This window comes from Dendrobates tinctorius, unplaced genomic scaffold (assembly GCF_039654945.1).
Source record: "Dendrobates tinctorius isolate UK_male_01 unplaced genomic scaffold, ASM3965494v1 ptg000060l, whole genome shotgun sequence".
Lineage (NCBI taxonomy): Eukaryota > Metazoa > Chordata > Amphibia > Anura > Dendrobatidae > Dendrobates > Dendrobates tinctorius.
The window spans coordinates 75,538,784-75,563,813 of record NW_027361728.1 but is presented as its reverse complement, the minus strand read 5'-3'; the positions used below and the strand labels follow the sequence as shown (position 1 = coordinate 75,563,813).

Sequence of the window (25,030 nt, the reverse complement as noted above, 5' to 3'; positions counted from 1 at the left end):
TCACCTTGGCAATTCTAAGGAAATCCTGAAAACATGACCTGTTGGTGGACCTTGAGGACTGGAGTTGGGGAACACAGGTCTAGAACACAGAACAGTTGAGTTCATTCAATAACTTCCACTCTATCAAGGTGATGGCAGCGCTGCAGCCAATACCAGGCTCCGGGAGCAGTGGTGGACCCAGGGAAGGTGAGTACAGCCAGATTGCTGTTTTATAACAAAGCTGCTGTCAGGATAAAAATATAATTGAAAGCAAACAACCCCTTTAAGTTCACTGTTCCTTTAAATTGTAATTATCAGTTCCTGATAAATGTTCTTGTATTTTTCGTAAATGTTAGTACTGTGCTATTTCACAACAAATTAACATATTTTGCATTTGCCATGGCTTTTTTTTTCATGTGCTTAAAGGTGTTATGCATTACGAAGGTCAACGTACACAACACTTGGTGATATATAGCAAGAAATGCTTTTACTTCAAGTGGAGATCAGCAAGTAAACTTTTTCAATTAGTGGTTAATTCTCCTACAATGTTAAGGGTCTAGGAGAATGAAATGTGTGACATAAGCCTGTTACAAAAGGAGAATTAAATGTGAACGTAGAAAATACATTTAATGATGAACGAAAGTGCTTGGATAATGTGATATCCGTGCATGCTTGGGTGTTGTCTGAGTATCTTGGGCGTGCTTGCATAATATATTCGAGTCCCTGCGTCTGCATGTTTTGCAGCGATAGACAGCCGCAACACATGCGGGGATTGCCTGTTTGTTAACTTATTTTTAAAGAAAAACTTTGACAAATTGATGGTTGACAAGAAAAGTCTTCATTGAGCAATATCTATTAGTTTCTTAAGAGGACCTCTTATTTTGGAGGAACAATCACTCATGTTTGTATATATAAGGTATATCATCTGCAAGCTCCAGCTTTCATATTGTCAATCATCCCGAAACTTGGCTTCAAAGTGGAAAGAGACAAGCTGTCATTATGTATCCAATAAAAAATCACAAGGTATACAGAAGATTAAGATCCCCTAACCTTCTCTTACATACACTCAGAAGCAGCAACAGTAGTATGACATTGTATCACAGTACCAAGCTGTGTTGCTGTGATTCCAGCATTAGGAGATAGTAGAACATTCATTAAAGGTAGCAGTATAATTTCTGTGTGTCTGTGACATTATCTCACTTTCTGCAGCTGCTCCCTTCACCTATTTCCTATTTTCTTCTTGATAGACTTTGTTAAGAAATGGTTGTAACATGATCTCTTGGTGAGGCGGATTATGCTTCTCATTTCTGTCTTCCTCAAGATGCATTTTACCAATGGTTTGAAAGTGTGATCAGTACAAGGGGCAGGTGGGAGGAGAAGAATAGTCTTATAGCTGGGAGTCCACGAATGACACTAGATCGGCGAGTCCCACCAATATCATTAGAAGCTGGCATTTATGGGTTATCCCCAACATTTAAAGTTATCTATCTAAAGAATGGGTGATAACCTGCAGTTCAGTGGGGGTATTAGACCTCTGTTGGCATTTTAGAAAATAAATGATCCTGAGAACAGGGCTCTGAATACACAGAGCCACATTGCTTGTCTGTCTCTAGCAGTCCCATTGAATGAATGGAGCGGTGGCCATGCATGACCAACACTCCTCGTGCATTCTGTTGGGGCATTTCAGAGCCCATTCATGACATCAGTGATCAGACCCGCAGCTGATCCACAAGTTTTGCACCTACCCTTTGGATAAGAGATCACTTAACATGTTGTAAACTTGGGAATAAGCATTGAATCTAATGTTGATGGCCACCTTACAACTTCTTATTCATAATATGTAGACAGACATTAGATGCCAATACAATCTATTGCTTTGCACAATTATCATGGTATGAATTGGAAAAGAGCATTAGAATTAAAGATTTGTTCCACTAATAATGTATTGATGACCTATCGTCTGCATAGTTCATCAATATCAGATTGATGGTAGTCCACCACCCTGCACCCCCACAGATCAGCTGTTCTCAGTGTCGGTGGTAATTGACTGTTTGCAGCCGATGAGCTGAAAAGCACATTTATGTCAGCTGTGTGGTGGCCACTACTGGGTAATGCAGCTTGCTGTCATTCATTCCAATAGTGATGGATGCCAGGATCCCACAGCCGTTACTATATGGCTGATGAAGATGTGCTCTTCTGCTCTGCCATTGCTAACTTCCAGCCGTACTGAGAAAAGCTGATCGGTGAGGAGGCCGGGTGTCAGACCCCCACTAATCTGATATTTGATAACCTGTCCTCAGGACAGGTCATTAATGGTTGAACAACCCTTTAAGTCTTGATCTGGGAAATCCTTATCTGTCGCCAGATTTCTTGCTATAAACTACATGATTAAGAACATCTCTTAGATACATATGATAAGGATGGTGTACGTAATTTGTAAATCCATGTCAGAATGACCGAATCCTCCTGAAATTACAGTCAGTATTATAGTTATAATGCTCCATTTTAATATTAAGCAAGGACACTTTCACAAATGGTTAAAGCCATTCATAAAATATTCTGACTGCAACTACAAGTATGTGTGAGGGATTCCAGTATCACACTATGAGACAGTTTCCAGTAATGCAAAGATCTGACACATGATTGTCCTCCTGCAATAATGATACACCTAGGCAAACTTAGATCCACCAGATGTGTTGGCAGGTGCTGTCCTGGGTGCTGAAGCCATTAGTACATAGTGAGGGGCAGCACAGGCAGGAGGCTGGGAGGGATGTCACTGTCACTGAGGACATATGTAGCCCCCTGACTCATCCCCTCTTTCAGGATTAATCCTTGTATATCCGCCTGGTCCTCCCCCGCAGCCACAGTCCTATAACCACTCCTCTGCTCTGACTACACAGAGCTGCTCTGCAGCTTTCTACTAACAGGGATTGCAGAGTAATGGGACAGAGCTCACCTAGACAAGCCACAGAAAAGCAACCAAGCAATGGAAGCCAAGCAGAGCCCCTTTTATCCAACCAGAGCTCCCACCACCAGGGTCTGCTGGATGCCCCCTACACTATTAGAGAAAGATGCATCAAGAAGAAAACTTGGCAGCACTGGTAGGATTAACGTGAGGATGGGAGATGGAAAGTACTTGTAGGGCTCTCAGGTCACCTGTCTCAGAAGATGTCCAGCTCCATATATGCTGCTCTCCACATTCTGCTCAGTATCCTCATCCCAGCTGCCAATATTCCGGTCATTGTCATCTTGTCCAAGCTGCTGAAGAAAAAGCGCTGCAAGAGTTACATCTTCATCCTGAACCTGGCTGCTGCAGACCTGCTGGTGGGACTTATGTGCATCATGGAAGCCCTAGATGACATCTTTGATGAGGACTTTGACAAGAACCTTTTCTTCTGTCTGTTGAGGTTATGCTTCACAGTCACCCCTTGCATTGGGTCCATGTTGACTCTACTCTTAATCTCCTTGGACAGATACCTGGCTGTGAAGATGCCTCTATACTACATTAAGATCATGAATGGTAAGTGTGTTGGCATTTCTCTGGCAGTGCTGTGGGTGGTCTCCTTCTTTGTTGGCCACATGCCCTTAATAGCCCCCTCACTGCAGCACAACAATTACACTGGAATCTGTGGACTCTTCTATGCAGCAAAAAGTGACTATCTGTATGTCCTATGCTTCGTTATTTTCCTGCCAGCCTTAGTGACTATTGTGTGTCTCCACATGGCTGTTGGAAGGATAGCCTATTTCCACCATAAAAGGATCCAAAGGACAAGGGCTATTAGTGGTCTTCCCAGCAACCACCCAGCACATTCATCACACTTCAAGGCAGCAAGGACAGTTCTTATAGTCATTGTGTGCTTCACCCTCTCATGGAGTCCTTACTACATCACTGGAATCATCCAAGCCACCTGCACCTCCTGCAAGCTTGTGGACTTACTAAAGGATATTTTATTTGTATTGGGGGAAGCAAACTCCCTTCTTAACCCTATCATCTATACCTTCTATTGTAGAGACATAAGAAGTTACCTATACCAGCATGTCATCTGCAGAAGGAGGAAGGTGAAGCCCCAGGGCTTAGCATTAGTCCAGTTCACCAATATTGGAGGAGCAGCCATCCATGAAAACTCAACACTGGCCCAAATATCTGGAGACGCTGGTCATAACCTATCCATTTTAACATGCAATGGTGAATATTGTAAGGGCGCATCCTGAAGTGTGGCAAATAATAGTGATATCCTTCTGACCATCAAAGATAAGCCCAAGATTCTTCACTACAGGCTGGGAGACATAATGTAGCTTCTGCTATACTTTTGATGCAGGGAACATATCATGCCCCTATTTTGATCCTGGAGCCACAGGTTGCCCACATTGGTATTAGTACTGGTGGTATAGACTTGTTATATTCAGGGTGTCCAGTCTTGTAATGCAGTACAAGTGTGTTTCTGTGCCAAAAATGTTCCAGCCCTTTTTCAGATATCAAGCTTGGATTGCCTACCGATATTTACAGTGTGGAACAACTCTAAAATCTAAGGACGTTTTTTCTTAGTTGTTAATATTCTGCTTTCCTTTTGTTATGAATCACATTTTGCAAGATACAGTTTATTTCAGTGCTGTATTTCCATGCAGGTGAAGGGCAGTTCTATGATTCGTATGCATGTGTGTATGTGTATGTACATGTGTGTGTGTGTGTGTGTGTGTGTACAGTGTATATATATATATATACAGTCATGGCCAAAAGTATTGACACCCCTGCAATTCTGTCAGATAATATTCAGTTTCTTCCTGAAAATGATTGCAAACACAAATTCTTTGGTATTATTATCTTCATTTAATTTGTCTTAAATAAAAAAACGCAAAAGAGAATGAAGCAAAAAGCAAAACATTGATCATTTCACACAAAACTCCAAAAATGGGCCGGACAAAAGTATTGGCACCCTCAGCCTAATACTTGGTTGCACAACCTTTAGCCAAAATAACTGCGACCAACTGCTTCCGGTAACCATCAATGAGTTTCTTACAATGCTCTGCTGGAATTTTAGACCATTCTTCTTTGGCAAACTACTCCAGGTCCCTGATATTTGAAGGGTGCCTTCTCCAAACTGCCATTTTTAGATCTCTCCACAGGTGTTCTATGGGATTCAGGTCTGGACTCATTGCTGGCCACCTTAGAAGTCTCCAGTGCTTTCTCTCAAACCATTTTCTAGTGCTTTTTGAAGTGTGTTTTGGGTTATTGTCCTGCTGGAAGACCCATGACCTCTGAGGTAGACCCAGCTTTCTCACACTGGGCCCTAAATTATGCTGCAAAATTTGTTGGTAGTCTTTTGACTTCATAATGCCATGCACACGGTCAAGCAGTCCAGTGCCAGAGGCAGCAAAGCAACCCCAAAACATCAGGGAACCTCCGCCATGCTTGACTGTAGGGACCATGTACTTTTCTTTGAATGCCTCTTTTTCCTCCTGTAAACTCTATGTTGATGCTTTTGCCCTAAAAGCTCTACTTTTGTCTCATCTGACCAAAGAACATTCTTCCAAAATGTTTTAGGCTTCTTCAGGTAAGTTTTGGCAAACTCCAGCCTGGCTTTTTTACGTCTCGGGGTAAGAAGTGGAGTCTTCCTGGGTCTCCTACCATACAGTCCCTTTTCATTCAGACGCCGACGGATAGTACGGGTTGACACCGTTGTACCCTTGGACTGCAGGGCAGCTTGAACTTGTTTGGATGTTAGTGGAGGTTCTTTATCCAACATCCGCACAATCTTGCTTTGAAATCTCTTGTCAATTTTTCTTTTCCGTCCACATCTAGGGAGGTTAGTCACAGTGCCATGGGCTTTAAACTTCTTGATGACACTGCGCACGGTAGACACAGGAACATTCAGGTCTTTGGAGATGGACTTGTAGCCTTGAGATTGCTCATGCTTCCTCACAATTTGGTTTCTCAAGTCCTCAGACAGTTCTTTGGTCTTCTTTCTTTTCTCCATGCTCAATGTGGTACACACAAGGACACAAGACAGAGGTTGAGTCAACTTTAATCCATGTCAACTGGCTGCAAGTGTGATTTAGTTATTGCCAACACCTGTTAGGTGCCACAGGTAAGTTATAGGTGCTGTTAATTACACAAACTAGAGAAGCTTCACATGATTTTTCGAACAGTGCCAATACTTTTGTCCACCCTCTTTGTTATGTTTGATGTGGAATTATATCCAATTTGGCTTTAGGACAATTCTTTTTGTGTTTTTTCATTTAAGACAAATTAAATGAAGATAATAATACCAAAGAATTTGTGTTTGCAATCATTTTCAGGAAGAAACTGAGTATTATCTGACAGAATTGCAGGGGTGTCAATACTTTTGGCCATGACTGTATATATATATATATATATATATATATATATAATGTCACTCTGTATTTTCAGGGCTTGTTTGAACACAGGAAAAAATGCAATTTTTTTCTCATTTTATTTTATGCATCTGTTCCTCTGTGACATACACTATTGACCATCAAAGAGTATTTTACTTGGGGGTTCTTGCGTATTTTGCCCAATTTCTACATGATTTTGCATTATTTAAGCAAATCGGTAAGATGATGGATTATATCCGATATGAATTTTTAAAGGACCAAAGACAATATAAGGCTTTGTTAGGCTAGTTTCACACTTGCTTTTTTTTGCAGTGCGTTTTTCCCGCAAAAAAACGCATTGAAAAAACGCATACATAAGCATACAACTGCTGCGTTTTTTTCAAGCATTTTTATGAGCATGCATGAAAAAAACGCAGCGTTTTTATGCGTTTGTATGCGTTTTTAGCGCGTTTTTACCGCGTTTGCGTTTTTTTCCAACATTTTTAGGTGGCCCCTCACACTACCCAAACCATGACTTTACTAACCCTAACCCTGACCCTAACCCTAACCCTGACCCTAACCCTTAACCAAATCATACTTAACCCTAACCCAAACCCTAAACCCTAACTAACCCTAACCCTAACCCTGACCCTAACCCTAACCCTAACCCTGACCCTAACCCTAACCCTAACCCTGACCCTAACCCTTAACAAAACCATACTTAACCCTAACCCTGACCCTAACCCTAACCCTGACCCTAACCCTTAACCAAACCATACTTAACCCTAATCCTGACCCTAACCCTGACCCTAACCCTAACCCTAACCCTGACCCTAACCCTTAACAAAACCATACTTAACCCTAATCCTGACCCTAACCCTGACCCTAACCCTAACCCTAACCCTAACCCTGACCCTAACCCTAACCCTAACCCTGACCCTAACCCTTAACAAAACCATACTTAACCCTAATCCTGACCCTAACCATGACCCTAATCCTTAACAAAACCATACTTAACCCTAACCCTGACCCAAACCCCAACCCTAACCCTGACCCTGACCATAACCCTAACCCTAAACCCCCTTAACTAACCCTAACTCTAACCCAAACCCCTAAATTCCATGGTTTAAAAAAAAAAAACGCATATGCAAAAAAACGCATACATGAGCATGCCAGTGCGCACATATGCACATCCATAGGCTATAATGGCCATTTTTAGCGCAAAACGTGCGCATATGTGCGCATGCGCTTTTTTGCAGGGCCAAAAAATGCAACATGCTGCGTCTGGAAAATCCCAACGCACACCCCAAAAAAACGCAGCGCATGAAAATCGCATACATGCGCTTACCAGCGCGCAGGTATGCGCACCCATGTTAAATATAGGGGAAAAACCGCATGCGCAGGTGTGCGTTTTTTTCCAGCGCTAAAAAACGCAAATGTGAAACCAGTCTTAACATTGTTTTTTTTAAATATAGAAAACAGAAGATCTTTATTGCTCCTTTACAGTTAGATATATATATGAGACTTAAACTGATGAAGTTCATTAGTCACGCATACAAACCACCGGTGAGCATAGAGTGTATGTTGTGTTTTTTTTCAAAGTCTGTAAAAATAGCTCATGCAAGCAGATACATTTTATTAACAGTCTGAATCACATAAAGAATTGGATTCATAGATCGATGCAGATTTTATTGCCATCATGTCAACATGCTTACCATCTGTCCTAGTAGGGGATGCAGACATCATGGAGGGCGACCCTGTTTGGGACCTTTAATATAAACCAGGAAAAAGCCACTAACCTAGAACATGGAAGGCTATTCAATTGTCAAGCTGGTATTTCCTAATAGATTCTAGCCATGATATCATTTCTCCTATGTACACAAAGGGGCCAATTCATCAAACTTCTTGCCCAGAAATCTGGTGTAAAATTGACAGAATTTTTTCTAAGTTTTTTCCATAAATAGTAGTTGCACAAAAATCTTGAAACTTTGACGTTTTTATGCCAGCTCCACCAACTTTTTAAAAAGTGGAAAGAGCCATTGCAAATAGTTTGGCAAAGCAAAGCCCAAAAATTTGATTCTAATTTATGTCCAAAATTAACCCAAAAATGTTCATACAATTTTGATGCCGGCATACTGTATGGCAGCTGAAAGATGTACCAAACTCATAAAGAAGAGCACATACCTTAATGAATGGGTAATTTTACGCCAATAGATTTTGCTTCAAGATATACAAAATGTGAATGAAGTCTAATGTTTTACATAATAAGTACTTCTATTGAGTTTGGTGCACATTCCTAAACAGCAAATGCTATTTAATATGATTTACCCAGCCCCATTCATACACAAGGGAAAAACTGCACTCATTTTAAAATGAGTGAAAAAAAATCCAAAGGTTTAATATATATATATATATACAAGGGCTTTGGATCTGTAACGCAATGGGTAAAATATTTGTTCTGAGACTTACACTTTAGGGATAAGATCATAAAAGGGGGAGAAATTATGAGGGGTCGATTAGGTTTTTTTCTGTTAAACTTTAAGGATGATGTGTCATCACAAAATGACCAGTTTTTTATTTTTTTTTTATTATATCACTATTTTGATGAGTAAAAAAGTCTCAAAATGTTGGAATTTTCAGTTTAGATTTTTACATTTTTCCTCTGGGTGCGGAGATATTACCAGAAATGTAACAATATTGGTGTTGAGACAGCATCATGCTTCAATACAATGTAGATGTGCGAAAGCCAAAAGTGAGATGATCCCTTTTTCCCCCGAAGCAAAACCAATTTAAAAGAGGGTGGCATCAGCATTCAAAACAGATCAACTTACTTTGTTATAGCCTGTATTTCTATGCAGCCGCACACTCCGGTACGAGTGTCGGCGGCAGTGCCGGGTATTGATGCGAGAGACTCGTTTGAGTTTCTCGCAAGTGTGACCCCGACCGTAGTAACAGACTCTCTGGGAACGTGTACTTCCTCAACCACATGAGGTTGACAAATAAGCAAGCAGCAGCACACAGGGGAAAAAGAAAATGCCCTTCTCTCCTTTCTGTAGCTACTGTGTAGAGCAGTGTTCCCTAACCTGTAGCTTGAGAACTCCATGTGGCTCATGAGCCTTGAGTGTGGCTTGTAGATGTCTGCCAGCTTGGTGCATTATCATCAGGTCCAGCAAGCAGCTGTGAAGAAAAAGAATGGCGACTTTTCTGAATAGCCCTGCATGGAAGAGAAGAACTGGATGTGCATATACTGGGGGAACAGATAAAGATGATAAGCTGGATATAGGGTAATATTTATTTATTTTACACATTTATATAGCGCCATTAGTTCCACAGCGCTTTACAGACATTATCATCACTGTCCCCAATGGGGCTCACAATCTAAATTCCCTATCAGTATGTCTTTGGCATGTGGGAGGAAACCGGAGAACCCGGAGGAAACCCACACAAACTCCTTGCAGATGTTGTCGGTGGGGTTTGAACCCAGGACTGCAAGGCTGCAGTGCTAACCACTGAGCCACTGTGCTGCCCCTGACAGAAGGGTGCTTGAAGCTGGATATGCAGTAATTGTTTGGTGAGTGGTGCTTGATGCGAGAATACCAAATGGAGTCAGACTACCTAGGTGTTTGTAAACTGTCTACAAGGAACTGGTAGGGTGGGGGCTAAGGTTTTGGTTTGATTTCTGTTAAGCTTTGTATGTCATCATACTTAAAGTTGTATTTAATATTGTCAGGCATGTCTTTATTGTCAAGAACATTGGGTTAAATAATGAAAGTATTATAAGCTAAAAGTTGATGTCCACAATTTGGACAACCCCTTCTACATACTACATTCCCTAATGTAAGCTAAAACTGCCCTATACTCACCTTCCATGCCAGTGCCATTCCGGCAAAGTCAATGTCCGGGCTAATGTGACATTTGTATGCCATGTGAGCCCTGCAGTCAATCAGTGGTCACCATTGAGCTGCTCTCACTTAGAATCATAGAATCATAGAATCGTAGAGTTGGCAGGGACCTCCTGGGCCATCTGGTCCAACCCCCTGCTCAAAGCAGGATTCGCTAAATCATCCCAGTCAGATATCTGTCCAGCCTCTGTTTGAAGACTTCCATTGAGGGAGAACTCACCACTTTTCGTGGCAGCTTGTTCCACTCATTGATCACTCTAACTGTCAAAAAGTTTTTTCTAATATCTAATCTGTGTCTCCTCCCATTCAGTTTCATCCCATTGCTTCTAGTCTTTCCTTGTGCAAATGAGAATAAAGTTGATCCTTCTACAATGTGACAGCCCTTTAGATATTTGTAGACAGCTATTAAGTCTCCTCTCAGTCTTCTCTTTTGCAAACTAAACATTCCCAAATCCTGCAACCTTTCCTCATAAGACAGGGTTTGCAGACCGGTCACCATTCTGGTCGCTCTTTTCTCAACTTGCTCCAGTTTGTTGTCTTTTTTAAAATGTGGTGCCCAAAACTGGACACAATATTCCAGATGAGGTCTGACCAAAGAGGAGTAGAGGGAAATAATGACTTCACGTGATCTAGACTGTATACTTCTGTTAATACATCCTAGAATTGCATTTGCCTTTTTTGCTGCTGCATCACACTGTTGACTCATATTCAGTCTGTGATCTATTAGTATACCCAAGTCTTTTTCACATGTGCTGTTGCTTAGCCCTATTCCTCCCATTCTGTATATGCTTTTTTCATTTTTATTGCCCAGATGTAGTACTTTGCATTTTTCCCTGTTAAAAGCCATTCTGTTAGTTGCTGCCCACTTCTCCAGTTTATTTATATCTTTTTGAATCCTCTCTCTCTCTTCTCTAGTATTAGCTATCCCTCGTAGCTTTGTGTCATCAGCAAATATAATCAGGTTACCCTCAATTCCTCCAGTTTGTTGATGTCTTTTTTAAAATGTGGTGCCCAAAACTGGACACAATATTCCAGATGAGGTCTGACCAAAGAGGAGTAGAGGGAAATAATGACTTCACGTGATCTAGACTGTATACTTCTGTTAATACATCCTAGAATTGCATTTGCCTTTTTTGCTGCTGCATCACACTGTTGACTCATATTCAGTCTGTGATCTATTAGTATACCCAAGTCTTTTTCACATGTGCTGTTGCTTAGCCCTATTCCTCCCATTCTGTATATGCTTTTTTCATTTGTATTGCCTAGATGTTGTACTTTGCATTTTTCCCTGTTAAAAGCCATTCTGTTAGTTGCTGCCCACTTCTCCAGTTTATTTATATCTTTTTGAATCCTCTCTCTCTCTTCTCTAGTATTAGCTATCCCTCGTAGCTTTGTGTCATCAGCAAATTTAATCAGGTTACCCTCAATTCCTTCATCTAAATCGTTGATAAAGATGTTGAACAATACAGGGCCCAGGACAGAGCCCTGTGGTACCCCACTTGAGACATTCTTCCAACTGGATGTGCAGCCATTTACGACCACTCTTTGGGTCCGATCACTAAGCCAGTTATGAATCCACCTAACAGTTGCCTTGTCCATTCCATATTTAGTCATTTTTTTCAATAAGGATTGCATGAGATACTTTGTCAAATGCTTTGCTGAAGTCAAGATATACTATATCTACAGCATTTCCTTGATCCACCCAATCAGTGATTCTGTCATAGAAGGAAATTAAGCTAGTCTGACATGACTTATTAGTTACAGTTGTGGCCAAAAGTATTGACACCCCTGCAATTCTGTCAGATAATACTCAGTTTCTTCCAGAAAATGATTGTAAACACAAATTCTTTGGTATTATTATCTTCATTTAATTTGTCTTAAATGAAAAAACACAAAAAAATTGTCCTAAAGCCAAATTTGTATATAATTCCACACCAAACATAAAAAAGAGGGTGGACAAAAGTATTGGCACTGTTCGAAAAATCATGTGAAGCTTCTCTAATTTGTGTAATTAACAGCACCTGTAACTTACCTGTGGCACCTAACAGGTGTTGGCAATAACTAAATCACATTTGCAGCCAGTTGACATGGATTAAAGTTGACTCAACCTCTGTCCTGTGTCCTTGTGTGTACCACATTGAGCATGGAGAAAAGAAAGAAGACCAAAAAACTGTCTGATGACTTGAGAAACCAAATTGTGAGGAAGCATGAGCAATCTCAAGGCTACAAGTCCATCTCCAAAGACCTGAATGTTCCTGTGTCTACCGTGCGCAGTGTCATCAAGAAGTTTACAGCCCATGGCACTGTGGCTAACCTCCCTAGATGTGGACGGAAAAGAAAAATTGACAAGAGATTTCAACGAAGATTGTGTGGATGTTGGATAAAGAACCTTGACTAACATCCAAACAAGTTCAAGCTGCCCTGCAGTCCGAGGGTACAACAGTGTCAACCCGTACTATCCGTCGGCGTCTGAATGAAAAGGGACTGTATGGTAGGAGACACAGGAAGACCCCACTTCTTACCCCGAGACATAAAAAGCCAGGCTGGAGTTTGCCAAAACTTACCTGAAAAAGCCTAAAACATTTTGGAAGAATGTTCTCTGGTCAGATGAGACAAAAGTAGAGCTTTTTGGGCAAAGGCATCAACATAGAGTTTACAGGAGAAAAAAAGAGGCATTCAAAGAAAAGAACACGGTCCCTACAGTCAAACATGGCGGAGGTTCCCTGATGTTTTGGGGTTGCTTTGCTGCCTCTGGCACTGGACTGCTTGACCGTGTGCATGGCATTATGAAGTCTGAAGACTACCAACAAATTTTGCAGCATAATGTAGGGCCCAGTGTGAGAAAGCTGGGTCTCCCTCAGAGGTCATGGGTCTTCCAGCAGGACAGTGACCCAAAACACACTTCAAAAAGCACTAGAAAATGGTTTGAGAAAAAGCACTGGAGACCTCTAAGGTGGCCAGCAATGAGTCCAGACCTGAATCCCATAGAACACCTGTGGAGAGATCTAAAAATGGCAGTTTGGAGAAGGCACCCTTCAAATATCAGGGACCTGGAGCAGTTTGCCAAAGAAGAATGGTCTAAAATTCCAGCAGAGCATTGTAAGAAACTCATTGATGGTTACTGGAAGCGGTTGGTCGCAGTTATTTTGGCTAAAGGTTGTGCAACCAAGTATTAGGCTGAGGGTGCCAATACTTTTGTCTGGCTCATTTTTGGAGTTTTGTGTGAAATGATCAATGTTTTGCTTCATTCTCTTTTGTGTTTTTTCATTTAAGACAAATTAAATGAAGATAATAATACCAAAGAATTTGTGTTTGCAATCATTTTCAGGAAGAAACTGAGTATTATCTGACAGAATTGCAGGGGTGTCAATACTTTTGGCCACAACTGTACAAACCCATGCTGAATCTGTTTAATCACTTCATTCTTATCCAGGTACTGACATACATGTTGTTTAATAATTTGTTCAAAGATCTTTGCTGGTAGAGAAGTCAGACTCACCGGCCTATAGTTGCCTGGGTCCACCTTCTTCCCCTTTTTGAAGATAGGAACAACATTTGCTCTTCTCCAGTCTTCTGGGACTTATCCTGTTCTCCAAGAATTTTCAAAGATTATGGAGAGGGGTTCAAAAATTTCTTCTGCTATCTCCTTCAGTACTCTGGGGTGTAATTCATCTGGACCTGGAGACTTGAATTCATTTAGGTTAGCTAAGTGTTTCCTCACTATCTTTCTGTTTATAGATATCCTGGATTCTTCTATTCCCTTAATAGGACAGTGAAGAACAGTTGATGTTACATTTCCTTTCTGAGAGAAAACAGATGCAAAATAGGAATTTATAAAAGTTCGACCTTCTCAACATCCTGTCTTACCATTTTATCATTTTCATCCTGTAAAAATCCTATAACATCTTTGACTTTTCTTTTACTTTTGACATATCCCAATATCCTTTATTATTGCTTTTGACATCTCTTGCAAGCCTCAATTCATTGTCAGCTTTAGTCAGCTTTAGATAATATGATTTGTGCCCTGCAGGTTCTGCAGACAGAATTCTATTCTTTTTTAGATGTGCCTACCTCTTACCATTTTGTAAACATATTTTTCTTCCATTTTAGCATGTGCTTAAGTTCTGTGTTCATCCATCCTGGTTTCCTTAAATGCTTCCTATTCTTCCCTCTTTTCGGAATTGTTAACAATTGTGCTTTTTCAGTTCTGAGGTTCGCTGTGACGAACCTCAGAACTGCAAAGAAAGTGAGAGCACAACTGTCTATTAGCGACTACTGACTGACTGCAAGTAAGCTGGTCACTGGTCAGTACTACGGCTTTCCAATTATATTCCTGAGTCATAAATAAATATAGCAGGTGACACGGAGTGCAAAAAAAGGTCAGAGAAAATGTAATTTACAGTGTGTGTGATTACTTTGTACACCATTTGGAGTAAATACTACATATAAAATCCTCATAAAACTTAAGTAAGTGTTTAAATACGTTTGTATCAGATTTCTTTTACAACTTCTTGGCCTGTCTTAGGCTATGTTCACATTGCGTTTTTGCTGGGCGGGTTTTATACAAAATCTAAGCTCCTTATAAAAAGCAGGTTTTGCTTAGTTTTTGGATAATTTTTGCTGCATTTTTATTGCTGCGTTTTTGTCAGGGTTTTTTCAGCATTTTCTGCACTACCTACACTGTGTGCAGAATTATTAGTCAAGTTGTATTTGAGAGGATTCTTTTTATTATTGAACAACAACTATGTTCTCAATCAACCCAAAAGACTCATAAATATCAATGCTTAATATTTTTGGAAGTTGGAGTGGGTTTTTTTAGATTTGGCTATCTTAGGAGGATATCTGTTTGTGCAGGTAACTATTACTGTGCAGATTTATTAGGCAACTTAATAAAAACCAAATATATACCCATCTCACTTGTTTATTTTCACCAGGTAAACCAATATAACAACACAAAATTTAGAAATAAACATTTCTGACATTCAAAAACAAAAAAAAGTGATCAGTGACCAATATAGCCACCTTTCTTTACGATGACACTCAAAAGCCTTCCATCCAGAGATTCTTAAGTTGCTTGATCTGTTTACGATCAACATTGCGTGCAGCTGCCACCACAGCCTCCAAAACACTGTTCTGAGAGGTGTACTGTTTTCCCTCCCTATAGATCTCACATTTTATGAGGGACTACAGGTTCTCTATGGGGTTCAGATCAGGTGAACAAGGGGGCCATGTCATTATTTTTTCTTCTTTTAGACCTTTACTGGCCAGCCACGCTGTGGAGTATTTGGATGCATGTGATGGAGCATTGTCCTGCATGAAAATCATGTTTTTCTTGAACGATACCGACCTCTTCCTGTACCACTGCTTGAGGGTGTCTTCCAGAAACTGGTAGTAGGTCTGGGAGTTGAGCTTCACTCCATCCTCAACCCGAAAAGGTCCCACAAGTTCATCTTTGATGATACCAGCCCATACCAGTACCCCACCTCCACCTTGCTGGTGTCTGAGTTGGAGTGGAGCTGTCTGCCCTTTACTGATCCAGCCTCAGGCCCATCCATCTGGCCCATCAAGAGTCGCTTTCATTTCATCAGTCCATAAAACCTTAGAAAAATCAGTCTTAAGATATTTCTTGGCCCAGTCTTGACATTTTATCTTATGTTTCTTGTTCAAAGGTGGTCGTTTTCCAGCCTTCCTTACCTCGGCCATGTCCCTGAGTATGGCACACCTTGTGCTTTTTGATACTCTAGTAACGTTGCAGCTCTGAAATATGGCAAAACTAGTGGCAAATGTCATCTTGGCAGCTTCACGGATGATTTTCCTCAATTCATGGGCAGTTATTTTGCGCCTTTTTTTTTATCAACACCCTTCTTGCGACCCTGTTGGATATTTGCCATGAAACGCTTGATTGTTCGGTGATCACGCTTCAAAAGTTTGGCAATTTCAAGACTGCTGCATCCCTCTGCAAGAAATCTCACAATTTTTGACTTTTCAGAGTCCGTCAAATCTCTCTTCTGACCCATTTTGCCAAAGGAAAGGAAGTTGCCTAATAATTAAGCACACCTTATATAGGGTGTTGATGTCATTAGACCACACCCCTCCTCATTACAGAGATGCAAATCACCTGATTTACATAATTGGCAGTTGGCTTTCAAGCCTACACAGCTTGAAGTAGGACAACATGTATAAAAAGGATGATGTGATCAAAATACTCATTTGCCTAATAATTCTGCACACTGTGTATTGCCGTCAATGGGTGAAAAATGCTGAAATTACGTGATACATTTTGTAAAAACACAGCTCTTTGCCAAAACAGTCTGGAAAGAAAAACCAAGGTATGTACATGAGATTTTTGAAATCTCAGACGTTGCTGGTACTGTAAAACGCAGCTGAACATTTGCATAAAAAAAGCTTCAAAAACGCAACGTGTGAACATAGCCTTGCAGTCCAGGTCAGGTTTTGGATTTGTGTTGGCTTCATAGTTAAAATCACTTAGTATTTCTTGCTGGCTCATTTTGTACAATAGAACATGATCAGATGATTTACAATTATCTTATGTGTGTACAATTATTTTATGTGTGTAAAACTAAGGGCTCATCCTCACTTGCGAGACTCACACGATTCTCATATGAGTCTCTCGCATGAAAACCTGGCACTGCCACCGGCACTCAGACTTGAGTGTGCGGCTACATGTATTTCTATGCAGCCGCACGCTCCGGTCCGAGTGCCGGCGACAGTGCCAGGTTTTCATGCGAGAGGCACACATGAGAATCGTACGAGTCTCTCGCAAGTGAGTATGAGCCATAACAGTTCTCCTACCTTAGAGGTGCTCCACTAAAATGCCATAGTTGTGCCTAATAAGTTGTTGTCTCCATAAACAATGAGCAGAATTTAGATTGTGGAGCTGGAAATTATTAGGTTACTCCCATTTTTGATGCTTGTATTTTTGATAAATTCAGTACCTATCCCTAGAAAGGCATTCAATAGCCAGTTTGCTTTAACCCTTTCACACCTAAGCCAGTTTTCCCCTTCATGACCAGGTAAAATCTTACAATTCTGACCAGTGTGAAATTATGTGGTAATAACTCTGGAACTCTTCAACGGATCCGAGTGAGGATTTTTTTTCTTGTAACATATTGTACTTCATGATAGAATTTTTTTTCTTGCGACATATTGTACTTCATGATAGCGATAAAATTTGTTTGATATGACTTGCATTTATTTTGGAAAATATTGGAAATTTGATGAAAATGTGGAAAATGTTGCAATTTTCAAACTTTTCACTTTTTAAATTCTTATGCCCTTAAATCCAAGAGTTATGTCACACAAAATAGTTAAAAAATAACATTTACCACATGTCTACTTTATATCAGCATCATTTTTTAAACATAATTTTTTTTTTTTGTTAGGAAGTTAGAAGGGTTTAAATTTGATCATCAATTTCACATTTAACAAGAGAAGATGGACCCCAAAATTTGTTGTGCAATTTGTACTGAGTACGCCGATACATCATTTATGGGGGAATACTACTGTTTGGGCACACAGCAGGGTTCGGAAGAGAGGCCCCTGATTTTGGAAACTAAACCCCTCAAGGAATGTATTTAGATGCGTGGTGAGCATCTTGAACACCCAGGTCCTTCACAAAAGTTTATAACGTAGAACTGTGAAAATAAATTGATCACATTTTTCAAACAAAAATGTTCTTCTAGCCCAAATTTTTTTATTTTCACAAGGGTAACAGGAGAAAATCGACCTCAAAATTTGTTGTGCAATTTTTTCCTTAGAATGCCAATACCACATATGTGGGGGAAAACTACTGTTTGAGCCCACTGCAGGAATTAGAAGGGACGGAGCACTGTTTGACTCTTTGAAATAAAAAATGTCTGGAATCGAGAGCGGATGCTATGTCACGTTTGAAGAGCCCTTAATGTGTCTAAACAGAGGAACCCCCCCCAACAAGTGACCCTGTTTTGGAAACTAGACCCAGCAAGAAATGTATCGAGATGTGTGGTGAGCACCATGAAACCCCAGGTGCTTCACAAGTTTAAATGCTGAGCTAAGGAATACTACCAGAAAAATGTTGTTTTAGCGCCATTTTTTTTATTTTTACAAGGGTAACAGGAGAAATTGCATTATACAATTTGTTGTGCAATTTTTCCTGAGTACGCTGAGATCCCATATGTGTTGGAAAACTACTGTTTGGGTGCATGGCAGGGTTCGGAAGGGAAGGAGTGCCATTTGAATTTGTGAAAGCAAAATTGCCTGTAATAGTTAGTGGACACCATGTTGGTTTGGAGAGCCTCTGATGTGCCTAAACAGTGGGAACTCCACACAAGTGACACCTCCTGGAATTTATCTAGATGTGTGGTGAGCACCTTGAACTCCCAGGTGCTTCACAGAAGTTTATACGTAACTCTGAAAATGAAAAGATAAAATTTTCCCTAAAAAATGTTGGGTTTTGTACCAAATTTCATTTTCACAAGGTTAACAAGAGAAAATGGAACAAACAATTTGTTGTGCAATGTCTCATACCCCATATGTGGCTGAAAACTACTTTTGAAGCACAGTGCAAAGCTCAAAAGGGAAGAAGCGCCATATTGGAGTTCAGATTTTGCTGGAATGGTTTGAGGGTGCCATGTCACATTGGCAGAGCCCCTGAGATACCAGAACAGCATAAACCCCCCATAAAAGATGTTATTTTACAAATTACGACCTCAATGAATTCATCTAGGGGTGCAGTGAACATGTTGATCAATGAATAATTACATTTTTAATGCTCAAATGTTGTTTTAGCCCAATTTTTTTATTTTTGTAAGGGCTAATAGGAAAAACTTGACCCCTCAGTTTGTTGCGCGATTTCTTGTGAGTGCACCAATACCCTATACAACAGGATATGCAACAGCGCAATAGGATTTTTTGCCACAGAGAACAAGGTTTATATGGCACAAAGCTGTAGTATTTTTGTCAGAGAACAAGGTTTACATGGCGCAGAGCAATTGTATTTTTTTGCCACAGAAAACAAGCTTTTTATGCAACAGAGCAATAGGATTTTTTGCCACAGAGTACAAGATTTCTATGGCATAGAGCTATAGGATTATTTGCCACAGAGCAACAAGTTTTTATGGCACAGAGCAAAAGGCTGTCAAGGCAGTCTACATAATGCTGCTTTGGCATACAGGAACAGGCTTTTCAGGCACAGAGAACCACACAGACAGAGCAGGAGGAACAGAACAGCGGCCCAATCCATGATCCAGCCTTTATACAGGCAAGGTCACATGGTGCGCCGGCCTGTCACAGCCATGCCAGTACTTGGCATGGCTCTGATGGTTCTGGAGATGCCCGTAGCCCACAGCAATGTATTAACAAAGTTACCCAACTTTTTATGTGGATTCTATCTATATAAAAGCTGTAAAATTGTGAACTTCCAATAGATAGGCATATTATTTAAATGGTTGTCCGGCTGAAATTAAAAGTCTGCAGTCACTTTATTTAACTGCAAAGTGAAGAATCTTGACCGTATGTGATTCCCCTGTATACCCCGTGTGGGTTGGCAGTCACGGGGCTGCATGTACGTAATTTTCATACTTGTGGTCACATGCTGACTAGACTCATCTGGTGTCTCTCAATTCTCTTCTATTGAGAGATGCTGGATGAGTAAAGTCGGCATGTGATTGCAAGTGTGCAAATTACTTACATGTGGTCCTGTCTGCTTATGAAATACAGGGGAATCATGATCCGGCGGTCTGCATTCACATTGGGCAACTGCAGACTTTTCATTTCTGCCTGGACAACCCCTTTAAATGGTTACTGTCATTTCAGCAAACTTGCAGAGTTTATTAACACTAGGTGTCTCTCTTCTTAGTTCCATCTTGAGCTCTAGGCAGGTTCAGAACACTATTAGCCTGCAGATTAACCCCACATCTGCAGGTTAATATTTTTTTTTTTCATGTGACCGGTTCCCTTTAAGTACCTTTCATATGATTGTGGACCTTGGACTAAAAAAAAAAATAATGGAAAAGTGGTCAAATGGGAGAAGTCCTGTTGGTGCCACAATGAGTAAATGACATATAAATGACTCAGTCATCATGGGGCCTGGGGCCAAATATGGTCAGGGGCAACATCTGCCCAGAACTTTTACGTTTGTATGGGTTTCCTCTGTGTTCTACAATTTCCTCTCCGCTCTAGTCTGCGTGTGATAGGGAACTCAACTGGGATGGTTGAGGGATAACAATTTATTTAGAGCAATAAAAGAAAAAATATCAAATAAAATGAAAGAAATCAATGAAATTTTAATTACTGTTAAAAATGTTTGAAAATCCGCCTAAATCGCATGTAAAATATTACACTACATGACTTGTGCTAGGAATCGAGCATGTGATGAGCATGTGAACTACTTCTAATTGCATATATCACAAGGTACATAATTGCTTAAGATCTCCCGGATTGATGAGCAGACATCCTTGTTAATGTTACAAGCACTGCAGAGGTAGATCAGCCTCTGCGCCTGAGCCACCAGAAAGGAGGACGGCTGGACTCTGTCCCACTGCTGTTTAGACCGGAAATGCAGACATTTGTGACATTTATTCAGCAAACTCAGGAACTTGATCTTCATGGCGAGCAGCATGATTTCATCTTCTGCTGATTTCATCTGTAAATCACCGTCTCTTTTCGCCACCTTTCAATAAAAATAGTAAAATTGTGAAGGAAAGCTGTTCTAAGAGCACTATCCATTCCGTTCGTTGTTCATTTAATTTGATGATGTTATTTTCTGTTTCCACAATAATGTGATTTTCCTTAGTCTAATGTTGAGCGATCTGGTGTGAACAACGTCTACCTTAATAGTCCTAACCTAGGAGGTCAATGTTCTTAGTCATTTACAGAAAGTGTAAAAAGGAATTGCATATTTTATCTCTAGGACAACTTGTCCTGTTATTTGGTTTTGGGTCTTGGACCTACGTTCCCATGGGCCATGGGCTACCTGGTCATGTAGCATCAGGATAAATCAGTCCAATGCATTGCCAAAGCAAATGTATAGCCAAAAACTAGCCTGGACTGGAATGGAGATCCACAAGAGTGAAAATACAAAGCAAGGGGGCACAAACTAAATAAACTAAAGTAGTCCAGGTCAGGAAGCACATAAGGTAAGCAATCCAAATGAGTAGGAGTCTCAAATGGCTCAATCATACAAATTAACAGTAAAACAATAATCAGTCTGACCTGCCATCAGAATGTAAGGCTAAGTGCACACGTACTTTTTTGCCCTGCGGATTTTTCCGCGCAGAATTGAAGTGTCTGCACAGCGTTTTTTTTTTTCTATTGATTAACATGCTACTGTACATCACAATGCAGATATGCAACGTTTTTGCGCGGTAAAATCCGCTGCGGATCCGCTGGATATCTGCATTGTGTGCACATGGCCTAACATTGCATGGGGAGAGGAACAGATTGATATACTGGTTTGTGAAAAAACTTAATAAAACTTGTATTTTATTCATTGAAATCCCTGCTTAGAACTTACTGAGCTTAAGAGTCTGGTGAGCGGCCGTAATCAGTGATTGACAGCTGAGTAATCACACTTACACAAGAAAATCTGTCTATCATTGAGGGGAATTGACAGGTAAACCCTTGTGTCCAGGAAGAGCAGGGATTGAAATGTATAAAATATATGTCATCTGGACAGTCTTCCTACAAAAATCAAGCTGTGAGCTTCTCCTACTACATCTTGTTGCCCATAGTTTGTGCACCACTTCCAAGCTGTTGGGATAACTAGAATTGAGCTGCCATCCTCTATGTTCATGCACACAAGAAGGATGACTTTGCCCTGTACACCCCTTTGCTTCCCCCCAACAAGTGGCCATATTGTTGCTTTACAATTTTGCTTATTTACCTGTGATGCCAATTTTCTTGCTCCGACATTGAATTTTGCTTGTTTCCCCATTGCCAAAAATGTGACGTAAATCCGATCTTTCTCGAATATTCTGACACCCACTTGATGGTTCAAGGCTATAAATATTGGTTTGAACTCAACGCAAGGACTGACCATGTCAGGGCTCTTCCACCGCCATCGCCGTACTCTTCTGCCTGTGCTGTCGGAGTATTGTCCTCCCACTGGATTCAGAATTATCCTGGATATTTAAGAACATAATAAGGCATTACATTCATCTGGCAGGGAACTAATCGGTATAAGAGCTTCTTACCACAGATATTCTGTATTAATATTTATGTGCAGTATGGAGGACAATTTTCATACTTCCTACATGCACTTGGCGCCAGTGGAACATCCAGCAGACACTTTTCAGAAAAACACGGAGCAGCTCTTATATTGTGACAATTCTGTTTTCACTGACACTTATTAGCAGAAACAGGAATCTACATGTGACAGATTCTTATACACAGCTGGTACGCAGCATCCTGACTGCCGGCAAGGCTACAGCAAAACATTATTGTGTGGGAGACAGAATGGACATAGCTGACTTTCCATCGCAAAGTCTCTCACTAATACCCTTCTTGTGTGAAAATAATAGGCTGCTTTTTGTTATTCTCTCTCTAGAACTTGTGCACATGTAGGGGGTGGACTGACCTATGACCCTGTCTGATAAAGAGGGAAAATGTAAAAAGTGATGTGTACAATGCTTTATTCTGGCTTGAATGTATATATGGGGGACAACAGCTAGAATTAGTGAAAGATTGTGTAGTACCGGGTTTTGGCCACAAGATAGAGACATAGAGTAGTGCGCAAAGGACAGCAAGTTTTAGGCTAGAGAAACTGCAGAATCATAGTGGGCGGAGTTACCGGACTGGGAAGGGGATTTCCAGAATAAGGAGATAAAAGGAAAGAGTCCCAGGGGCAGGGCAGACACCCAGGAGGAGACAGAAGAGAGAAGAGCTCAGAAGAGGACGGAAAAAGGAAGAGCTCAGGAGAAACAGAGGCGAGAGACAGAGACTCGCTGAGGGGTTGCTCTGATAGGACAGCTGTAGAACGCCGGACAAAGGAGGCCTGGGGTACCGGACGGCTGGACACTGAAGAAGCAGTAAGTGTCGCAGAGGGCAGACTTAGTCGGGGGAAACGCTGTGGCCGTGGGCTTAACGGCAGCCACGGTGGAAGAACCCAGGGGTCTTCGCCAAACAGGAGCAAGGAGGAGGTGACAGGTACCCAGGTCTAGGAGCAGAAGCTTCGTGTTTGCTGTGGATGTCAAGAGGACACCCAATAAAGTTGGACCTGATTGAATGGATTCCTGCGTCTGTCTCCTGTCTATCTTGCAGCCGAAAGGGACCACCCCCCAGCCGGCACACGCACTACACACACACAACAGATCTGGTGAAACCTTCGTAATGTACTTTTTCAGATATAAACAGAATTGAATACGTAGAAGAGGATAAGAGGAATTTACTTAATACCATCTCAGAGGATTCTGATTTTGACATAAAAACAATACAGTAAGTAAAAAAAAACCTGCACCATATTCCTCTATTTTCTGTTTTCCTGCATTGTCTTTTATGATTATGGATTTTATTTTTGTAGAATAATTCTATAAATGTCCCAGAGCAATTTATTATCATTGTAGAATATCCAGCCTGAAAATCTGACATGGCTTTGATGGTAATAATGGTAAATGGTTTATTATTTGGTTATTAAAAAGTTATTTCCCCCCAAAACGTTATGAAGCGTTCAAAGGGACCCCAGTGATCCCAAAATGAGGACCCTTGCACCCTGAGAAAAGTGCTCAGCAGGACGGTCTGGAAAGAAACAGAGGTGTGCATGCTTGACCTCTACTCCATTCATTAGCATTGGGACTGTTGGAAATAGCAGAGTGCAGCACATGATTTTTTTCAGCCGAGCCCCAATCTCGGGATCATTAGGAGTCCCAGCGGTCGGACCTCCAATGATAAGAAAGTTTTCCACTAGTCAATGGATAGGAGATAATTTTTTTTGTCTTGTGAGCGGTGTAGTGTGACCATCTATCACTAGTGCTGTAGAATTCATACTTTTTTAAAGTCATAAAACATGGAGCCTACTGATTCAAGTTGATTAAATTAAGCAAAAATATCAAAGGGGCATATATAGTCCAAACTGCGAGATGTATCCAGAGTCCATAAAATTACTGTGGTGCACACCATTTACTACAATCTTGTGCACCCAACCCAACGTGTTAAAGGGAATGTCACCACATTTTTGCCAGCTAATCTGAAATCAGCATAACATAGTGGCAGAGGCGCTGATTGCTAATGGCTGTAGTTTTCATAAAATCACAGTATAATCAGCCAGAGAAGTTGACTAGTAAACCTGCTGCCTGGTAGTCAAGCATAATTCATGACCTCTGTATTAGCCCGCTCCCACCACTGATTGGCAGCTTTCTATGTATAATGCACGTGGGCAGAAAGCTGCCAAGCAGTGGTGTGGGCGGGGCTATACAGAGCAGCAGATAAAACAGAGAATTTTTCAAAATGACAACAAGCAGCCCAGTAAGTGACACATCACTGGAATGAGGGTCTCTGCCCCGACGTTATGCTGCTCTCAGATGGGGTAGCACAAGCTGTGTAAAAGTTCAATAATGGCTTTGTATGTTTCAGTTCATATACAGGTGCTTCTCACAAAATTAGAATATCATCAAAAAGTTTATTTCAGTTTTTCTCTACAAAGAGTGAAACTCATATATTATATAGAGTCATTACAGAGTGATCTATTTCAAGTGTTTATTTCTGTTAATGTTGATGATTATGGCTTAAAGCCAATGAAAACCCAAAAGTCATTATCTCAGTAAATTAGAATACTTTATAACACCAGCTTCAAAAATGATTTTAAAATCTGAAATGTTGGCCTA

At 40.7% G+C, this 25,030-nt stretch overlaps 2 protein-coding genes across 7 annotated transcripts in view; one reads left to right on the top strand and one right to left on the bottom strand.

Annotated features, from left to right (window-relative positions):
• Positions 1-2,884: 2,884 nt before the first annotated feature.
• GPR119 (G protein-coupled receptor 119) lies at positions 2,885-4,652 on the top strand. The gene has a single exon (XM_073579138.1). It carries the CDS (start codon positions 3,148-3,150, stop codon positions 4,189-4,191), a length of 1,044 nt encoding a protein of 347 aa, XP_073435239.1. The 5' UTR covers positions 2,885-3,147; the 3' UTR covers positions 4,192-4,652.
• A 15,820-nt stretch (positions 4,653-20,472) lies between these two features.
• Positions 20,473-25,030, bottom strand: part of SIAH2 (siah E3 ubiquitin protein ligase 2) — a 200,541-nt gene continuing 195,983 nt past the window's right edge. For 5 of the 6 annotated variants that reach the window (XM_073579066.1, XM_073579064.1, XM_073579065.1 and 2 more), the window contains 2 exons: positions 22,096-22,333; positions 20,473-20,883 (listed from right to left, as the gene is read on the bottom strand). In XM_073579066.1, coding sequence (XP_073435167.1) covers positions 20,605-20,883; positions 22,096-22,333 — 517 coding nt within the window. In that variant the 3' untranslated portion in view covers positions 20,473-20,604. Of the gene's footprint in view, positions 20,884-22,095; positions 22,334-25,030 lie in introns of those variants that run through there. The other variant, XM_073579068.1, reaches the window with a different exon arrangement.

Excerpts from the sequence above, each read along its gene's own strand:
- GPR119 (XM_073579138.1), top strand. The coding sequence starts at position 3,148 with ATGTCCAGCTCCATATATGCTGCTCTCCACATTCTGCTCAGTATCCTC.